Raw genomic sequence first — 8,962 nt, 5'->3', positions numbered from 1 at the left:
TATATATATATATATATATCTGTGTATGTGTGTTCAACATGTGTATTTATCCATCTATTTATCTAACTAACTAAACCAAATAACTAAACTATCTCTCTCTTTCTTTATCTATTTATTTATTTATCTATCTAATGTTTACAATTACAAAGATAAAGTAAAAATGTGACTCTTCACATATTTTTCTTCTTTTCTTCTTTTCTTTTCTCTTTTTATTCTTCCTCCTCTGTAGCACACCTGTGGAATAACTTTCTTTCACAGCGGTGGTATTAAATCAAAAAACAAAAAAAAAAAAGAAGGAAGGAATTAAATAAAATAGCAACAAGGCGAAGAAAGCAGAACGAACGCTGTCTTAACAGAAAAAGAGAAGAAATCTAAAAAAAAAAGTCAAAGAAACAACAACAATAAAGGAATCAACAAAGAAACGAGTGCGTGTATATTTTTTTCCTTCCCTTTTATCTATTTATCTATCTATATCTCTGTATTTGTGTGGGTTTACTGAGAAACGGTGTGTTACGATAAGGCGAGAAGGAATCTAAATCCTAAACGCCTATCTCTATAGTAACCATTACAACAAAAGGGGGGTCAACTCAATATATTAACAAGAAACAGCGAAAAAAAGAATCACCCTTATCAAGAGTAATTCTCATACCAACATAATAATACAGACTATACACACGTATATATATATATATATATATACCTCAGCAAAGAGAAAAAGAGAAAGAGAGAGAGAGAGGAATAATTTATCATTCTGAGAATTATTCCATTATATCATGAGCAAGTCTGCGGTATCACGTCCACGTGTGTATGTACGCATTCGTCCATTAAATGATCGTGAAAAACGTGAAAGTAACGGTGAACTTGTCTGCCGTGGTGATCCCCGCTTACCAGACACCCTCTTTCTTAAAAAAGATGACGACACACCGGAACTCCAAACCCGATTTGATCATGTCTTTGACCGTGAGGCCACTCAAACTACAGTCTTTGATACGATTGGACCTGAAGTGTTGGATACTCTCTTCAGTGGATATAATGCCTCTGTCTTTGCGTATGGGCAAACCGGCAGTGGTAAGACTTTCACAATGGAGGGAAATCGTGGAAAGGAGGATTTGTATGGAATTACACCACGACTTATTCGAGCGGTGTTTGAACGGTTTGAGGCTAATAAAGATATTACAGATGCCGTCTGTGAAGTGAGTTTGGTACAGATTTATCAAGAGAAAATTCAAGACTTATTGGCAGGTCAAAAACAATTAGATATACATATGGATCGTACTGGACAATATGTAGCTCGGGATGCCACCTGGGCACGTGTACGGAGTTTAGAAGAAAGTATGAAAATGTATACGAAAGCCTCTGAGATGCGAGCGACTTCAGCAACGGAGATGAATCTTGTCTCTTCACGAAGTCATATGATTACAATGTTAAAACTTCAATGGGATGAACCTTCACTTCCGGGTTCACGTGCACAATTAAATCTTGTGGATCTTGCGGGATCTGAACGATTGGCACAGTCTGGTGTTACTGGTGGTCATATGTGGGAAGCTATTCATATTAATAAATCCCTTAGTGCACTTGGAAATGTCGTTTCAAAACTTGTTGAACAGGCAAAGCATAAAGGTCGTCGTATTCATATTCCATATAAAGACAGTAAACTTACATATCTTCTACAATCCAGTTTGGGAGGATCTAATCTTATTCACTTTATATTGGCTGTCTCTTGTAGTGTTCTCTGGAGAGGTGAGACGAATTCTACGATTGAGTTTGGTAAACGAGCTCTACAATTGGTATTACGTCCAGTTCGAAATGCTATTGATTATACACGTTTGGCGGAAATGGAAGAAATGATTGAACGTATGCGTTCTCATATTGCCAGTTTAGAACAAGAATTACGTGATAAACGAAATAATGAAGCGGCTGAATTCTTAAAACTTAAACAAATTCCACAAGATGGAGATGAATCTCATACACACTATAATCAACGTCGAAATAAAAGTAGACAAAAGAAGAAACTTAAGGTACAAACAGAACTTGCACGTATTATGGCAAATTTACCTGAAACCTTTGATGATTTAACTTCACATTGTATTTTATTCCCAGAATCAAAGGCAAGTTTTCGTGAATTAGGAGGTTTACAAAGACTTGTACATTTTGTGGATCGATCTACTTCTACATTTTACCGTTCTAATGCGGCACAAACCATTGCTAGCGTTATAGATGATGCTGGTCGTGATATGTTTGTGGATATTGGTGGATTGGATGCTCTTACACGATTACTACAAGTAAAGGAAGAACGATGTAAAGAAGCGGCATGTGTGGCTCTTGAAGCTGCTTGTCGTGGATGTCTTAAAAATAAAATGAAACTTTCTCCTGTTGTATATGCAGAATTAGTAGAATTAATCTACAATTATCCAAATCAACAAGTTCAAGAAGCTGCTTGTACAGCTGTGGCTTCTATAGTAGATCTTTATTCTGATGCCAGACGTTACTTTGAACGACTTGATATTGTTCCTAAACTTCTTGAAACGATTCGTAATACACCAGAAGAAGTTGTCAATCTTACAAAGTCAGCAACAAATTGTGTGGGTCGTTTGGCTCATGGTGATCCAGAGATGCAGCAATTAATTGCCTCTTTTGGAGGTATTGATTTATTAATTGATGTTTTATTTAGTCCAGCAGGAACCCGTGATCATCAGGTACCTATTCTTGCCTCTTATGCACTTGTAAACTTATGTTGTAGTAATGAACAGAATCTTGATATTGCTCAAGATAATCCACGATATGGAGAAGTGAAATTTCGATTACTGGAGGGTCTTGCAAGGGCTTTTGGTATTAATACTGCTCGTGAAGGATATGGACGGGCAACCGCACATGAACGGGAATCACCCTTTCCTTATCATGGAGTAACGATTGTGGAGAAATGGTCAGCGACTTCTTCTGGTGGTCGTCCAATATTTTCAACTTTTATGGATAATCCACAGTTTTATTTATATGTAACAGAAACAACGGATATTGCTTTTATGATACAAGATGTACTCTATGAATCTCGTATGCTTAAAAAGAAAAAGAATAATACAGTTTATATGGGTATTGCACTTTTTGAAGGAGATCCAGAGCTTGCGAAAGCAGGTCTTAAACAATTGGATTTTCATGGACGTATGGTAGAAATAGGAAAATATACTTCTAATTGTGAAAATGTTCTTCATTGTACTTTACAACCAAGTGAAACCCCATATGTGGTGGTTCCTTTTACAAGTCAAAGAGGTCGACAAACAGAATTTGCACTTTCCGCATTTGCGGATAAACCAATTGAATTAACAGCTGTTCCTGAACAAGTGGGTTGGGTACGTACCGTGATAGATGGATGTTGGACAGAATTTACAGGTCGTGGTGGAGATGGATTTGAATGGAGATGTAATTCACAAATTCGTGTTTTACCCAAAGAAGATTGTCGGGTTGTATTTGTACTTTCTTATCTTTCTCTGGATCGTCAACGGGTACATTCACGAGATGAAGAAGGTGAGGAACAAAATATGCGACCTCGATTACATGGAAGACTTTTTACTAATTTTGCAGCAGAGAAACGTTATCTTAAAGCACTTGTACCTTTACCACAAAAATCTACTTTTGTGGCTAGTAACAGTTTTGCTAGTAATAGTTATATTACTACATCTGCAAACTTAAAAGCAGGAGAAGCTTATGTCTATATTCCTTTTACAGAAACTCCATATGAAGATACATGGAGACTTTCTGTTTATTGTGATACAGATGATGTTTCCATTGCCCCTGTTGAGGGAACTAAAGATGAGTGGTATTGTACAACATCATCGGGAACATGGAATGGTAAACCTGTTTCTGTACAAGTAGAAACAAAAGGAAAAATGGTGGCTGTTGCTAGTAGTCCTGGTGCTTTTCTACGTGTACGATTACTTAACGTAAAAGGAAAAAAATTGGAAGGTATAGATGCTTATTGGAATGCTGAGGCTTCTGTAGAATATAAGAGTCAAGGACCTGTTGTAGTTCAAGTAGAAGGAATGATGCGAACTGAAAAAGGTCAAGAAGCGGCTCGAGAGTTAAAGTTTGATATATTTGTATTTACAGAGAATAAATGTACGGTTCAACATGTGGATTTCCCTGCCGCCCCAAGTAGTCTTCCACATCCCACTAAAAGTACTTCAGAAGATCTCTTAAAGTATCCAGTTGAGGTTGTAGACGCCGATGCCCCATTTGCCACCATTGATCAAAGTGAAGATGAGGAGGATGACTTCCTCGAAGAAGAAGATGATGATGCCGTGGAGAGAGAAGCTGAACTGCGGCAAACACTTGAATTACGAAATGAGGAAAATGCACAATTGATGAATCGTATTGCGGAACAACAACGGGAATTAATGGAATTACGACATATACAAGAAAAGAATGCCGCCCTCAATGCCACTTTAACAGAGTCTACCTCAAAGGAAACCAGCAATGGGAAACGTAAAGAAAAGGACTCCCAACAACATACACGCAGACAATCCGTAAAACGTGGAGATCGAGCCACAAGTGCACGGAGTACCGCAGCGGAGTCCACACCTTCCGCTGCTCCCGGTACGAATAATAATAATAATAATAATAATAATAATAATAATAACACAACTGCGAATAAGATGACTACTGGAGGAGAGACACAGGGTCGATTGAGTGAATTACCAACACGCACGATGAAGGAGGCGATAGAGTACACACTCATTACACTGAACTCACTGGAGCGGCGTACAGATCCCCCAACAGCGGAGGAGTGGCCGGAGTTAAAAAATGATTTACGGGAATTACAGCGGCGATTATTTTTTTCACTTCAGAAGGATTCCCCCGCATAGAGATGATATGGAAATGATGTTTACAAAGGAACAATGAAGATGAAGAAGAAGAAGAAGGGAAGTGATGAATGGATGAAGTGAGAGAGTGAGAGTGAGTGAATGAGTGAAGGAAATGAAATAATGTACTCAGAGGGCTAGTATAGAGAATATCACTGGTCAATGAAAAAGAAACCAATGCAACAAAACACAAAAAAAAAAGAAAAGAAAAGAGAAGAGAAGAGAAGAAAAAAAAAAAAGTACGAAGACGAAAAACAACAAAAAAAAAACCAAAAAAAAAAGTGAATATGGAAAAAAAAAAGAAACAAAGAACGCAAAGAATTATGTAGAGAGGGTTTAGAAGTGCTAAATTATATACACCTTCTTCCCTTACTTTTTGCCTATCAACATTTATATGAAGATTTATTTGAATATACAAGCTCGAATATTTCCTTTTCCTCCCCCCTTCTTCAAGAACGAAAACAAATAAACAAACAACGACTACAATTATTACAACCAGAGAAAGTTACGGGTCCCCCTTAGAGTGATATAAACAAAAAAAAAAAAATGTACATATATTATATTTACATGCTTAACAAGCGGTATCGCGAGCTGCTTCTGCTATTGTGGAAAAGTGATATGATTGAATTCCTGCACAAATATACAGTAAAGAGTAGCAAAAACAACGAAAATAAAACCAAAAAAAAGCTCAATGTTTATAAAAAAAAAATAGTGAAGTGGAGACGAAAGTAGAAAAGAAGTCTCTCTTTTCGTGCTTATTGAAGATGATCTCTCGTGCTTTTATTTTGTTTTTGTTTGCATACATATATGTAATTATATATATATATTTATATACATTGGAAATATGTATACATATATATATATACATATTATTTTTTTTTCTTTCTACTCTTTTTTTTTTTTTAAATAATCTAGTACCGAACTATCATTATCATCATTGCTGTATAGCTGATATTGACTGTGGTCGAGATTAAAAGGGAGTGGGGGTGAGAGAGGGGGAAGTCCCTGCGATCAGCTAGAATTTTATTCCTTCTTTAAAAGAAAAAAAAAGAGAAATTTAATAAACAAAAAAGAAAATATTCAAAGAACAATAACAATAATAATAAAGAAAAGGAAGTCATATTATAATTATTATTAATTATAAGAAGGAGGAGGAGGAGAAGAAGAAGAAGAGAAAGGAATGCGTTCCTGTCCTATTTTTCGATATGACTCCTTCACTTCCTTTCGTAGTGATCTCAAGCCACTCTTCTCATCATTGAAAACAGTGGAATCGGTACGCCAGGCGGTACGTCGTCATGTTTGCGATGTCCCTCGGCGATATAAAGAGACATCTTCACAGCGGGCGAGTTGGATTCGTGGGAATATTAGTCTTCTCTTTGAAGAGGCACGTAAACATGGAAGTTACACAGTAGCACGGGCAGCGGTGGAAGTTATTCTTGAACACCAACAACAATTGATAATGGAACCGGCATGGGTAAAGAATGCTCTTGCAGCTTGTCGAAGTACAGAGGAAATACGAGAAATGGAATTATTACTACAAAAACAACAACAACAACGACTTGGAGTTGGTAGTGAAGAAGGTATGATGACAAGTCCAATGGCTCTTACGAATAGTTCTGAAGATATATTGCCACCAGCGTTAATGGAAGAAGAAGATGAAGGTAATGATAATAGTGATAATAATAATAATAATAATAATAATAATGCTCTTATGGCTGCTGGATATAGTGGTTCAACCTTAGCAGCCATGCGATATCGACGAGATGATCTTGTTACGGCTCCGAATGTTTCTTTCTCTCGTTACTTTACACATCAGGGAATTGTTGTGAATGATGCTGAAGTAATGCAACTCTTTAAAGCTATGCGTGGTCGACAACCAGTGGCTTTTCGTGTACATACTTCACAAATGTATGGACCGGCAGTAACGAGTCTTTTACATGAAAGAGAAGGTATTAAACCTTTATCATATCTTCCTTCTATGTGTGGAGCATTTACCATGTTAGATACACCAGATACACCACATAGTGTACTCCTTTCTAATAGACAATTACTTCGATCACTTTCAAATGAACGTTTAATTTCTTTTCAATCAACATCAAGTATGTTACCCGTAATACTTCTTGACCCACAACCAGGTGAATCCGTTTTAGATATGTGTGCATCTCCAGGAAGTAAGACCTCTCTTATTATAGACTACACATCTGCTTTATCTTTGCAATGTGAACAATCAACATTAAAGAATATTGGTTGTGTTGTAGCAAATGATGCTATTTCCTCTCGTTCTCGTCCACTTGCACAACGTTTACAAAGTTTTTCCCCTGCTATTGCGGTAACCCAACTTCAAGGTCAATCCTTTCCAACACAATCCATAACAACAGGGGGTGTTCGTTACGATAAAGTATTAGTCGATGCTCCCTGTTCTGGTGAGGGTCGAATGCAGCGGGATGCGATCTCGTGGCGAATGTGGCATCCATTAAAAGCAGTGGAGTTCTTTCCATCGCAAGTGGCATTATTACGACGAGCTGTGGAGTTGTGTGCGGCGGGTGGACGAATTGTCTACGCCACTTGTACATTAAATCCATTGGAAAATGAAGCGGTACTGGCTACTGTATTAGCAGATGGGGAAGTGGAGTTAATACGACCACCGCGTTCGTTAATAGAGAATAAAGATTGGAAATTTAGTCGTGGTTTACGACGATGGTCAGTTCCCTCACGTGCTGGTGGATTTCTACACAGTTTTGAAGAGGGAAAAGCCAAGGGAGAAGCCGTTAGGCGAGAACTCTTTCCACGTGAGGACTGTGAGGCTCTACAGACTTCATTGGAGTCCTGTTGTTTGCGTGTACTTCCACATCTTAACAACGGGGCGGAGGGATTCTTTTTTGCGGCTCTGCGGAAAGTACGTCAAAATTCAAAGAGCTTTACTTCTCAGACACTTCGAATAGAGGAAAAGGCAAATCTTCATAGTAACAGCAATCTTATCAAGAATAATAAACAGAATAACCATCTATTACCCTTTTCAACAGATTCTATTTTACATACACATGGTCTTGTACGCCTTGCAGGTGGGAATATGCTTCTTCAACGTCATTTAAGTTGTTTTTTCAATAACAATACATCAGAGGTGGAGAAGTTCTTAACAAGACATAATCTCTGCGCAGCTTGGCGGGAAAATCAAGGTCTATTGCTGGTTTCAGAGAGTACATGGAGTCATCTCAAGGCAATTCCCTCTTCATCTTCTACATCATTATCATCATTATCATTATCATCACATTCTTCATCATCTTCTTCTTCTTTTCCTTCTTCCACTAACGACGCTTTGCTTGAAATTGGTGTAACCGTTATTAATGCCACTACAGGTCAATTAACGGAGAGTGGTGCATTTCATCTTCGGCCTCATGCCACTTCTCGAGTATTGCAACTTCCACTCTCAGAATTGCAATGGTTATTATCTCATCAATTACTGAAAGTAACAGAACTGCAAGAGGATCCAAATGAACTCGCACGACGTATTGTAGCAGGAACTATTCCTGCAAATCAAACCGGAAAAAGATTAGAAAGACAAACCCCACTTCCATGGGTGGCACAACTTCTTCATACTATTGGACAAGATGAAGGAAATTTCATTGTGAGTTGTTTACCTTCTTCTATACATATGGATAAAAATGAAAGTCATGATTTAAATGCATTAACCTCTATTAGTATTCCTGTTACTGTGCAAAAGTCAACTGTTGTGGAGTTACGACTATCACTTTCACACAGTGCTCGCCAGCGGTGTATGGCTGTTATTGGACGTCTCATTGCGCACGCAAAACGGCCCCATGCGGCAACTTCGGAAAGAAAACATATGCAGATGAGTGCAGAATATAATGTGAGTGCGAAGATGGAAAGTGCGAAACTGGAAGGACGACCACTGACAGTCCAACAACAAGAGCGGAAACTCTTTTCATCATCATCATCATCATCATCATTATTGCTTGGTACTACTACTACTACTACTACTACTACTGTTGGGGAAATACACCAGAGGAAGCAGGAATCAAAGGAAGAGAAACAAAGATACTTTGAAATTTAAACAAAAAATCGTTCTCGTATGCGTTTTAAACTAATTT

At 37.8% G+C, this 8,962-nt stretch overlaps 2 protein-coding genes across 2 annotated transcripts; both read left to right on the top strand.

Moving 5' to 3' along the window:
- Positions 1 to 773: 773 nt before the first annotated feature.
- On the top strand, positions 774 to 4,856 carry TM35_000201500 (kinesin; the record flags this gene model as incomplete). Its single annotated transcript, XM_029026835.1, has 1 exon — positions 774 to 4,856. One exon carries the CDS (start codon positions 774 to 776, stop codon positions 4,854 to 4,856), a length of 4,083 nt encoding a protein of 1,360 aa, XP_028881807.1.
- A 1,177-nt stretch (positions 4,857 to 6,033) lies between these two features.
- Positions 6,034 to 8,925, top strand: TM35_000201490 (tRNA (cytosine34-C5)-methyltransferase; the record flags this gene model as incomplete). The annotated part of the gene is made up of 1 exon (XM_029026834.1): positions 6,034 to 8,925. One exon carries the CDS (start codon positions 6,034 to 6,036, stop codon positions 8,923 to 8,925), a length of 2,892 nt encoding a protein of 963 aa, XP_028881806.1.
- Between the last annotated feature and the right edge of the window lie 37 nt (positions 8,926 to 8,962).

Source organism: Trypanosoma theileri, assembly GCF_002087225.1.
Source record: "Trypanosoma theileri isolate Edinburgh chromosome Unknown TM35_Tth_20_V1, whole genome shotgun sequence".
Classification (NCBI taxonomy): Eukaryota; Euglenozoa; class Kinetoplastea; order Trypanosomatida; family Trypanosomatidae; genus Trypanosoma; species Trypanosoma theileri.
The sequence above is the reverse complement of the archived record's forward strand: the minus strand, read 5'-3'. Positions and strand labels throughout refer to the sequence as shown.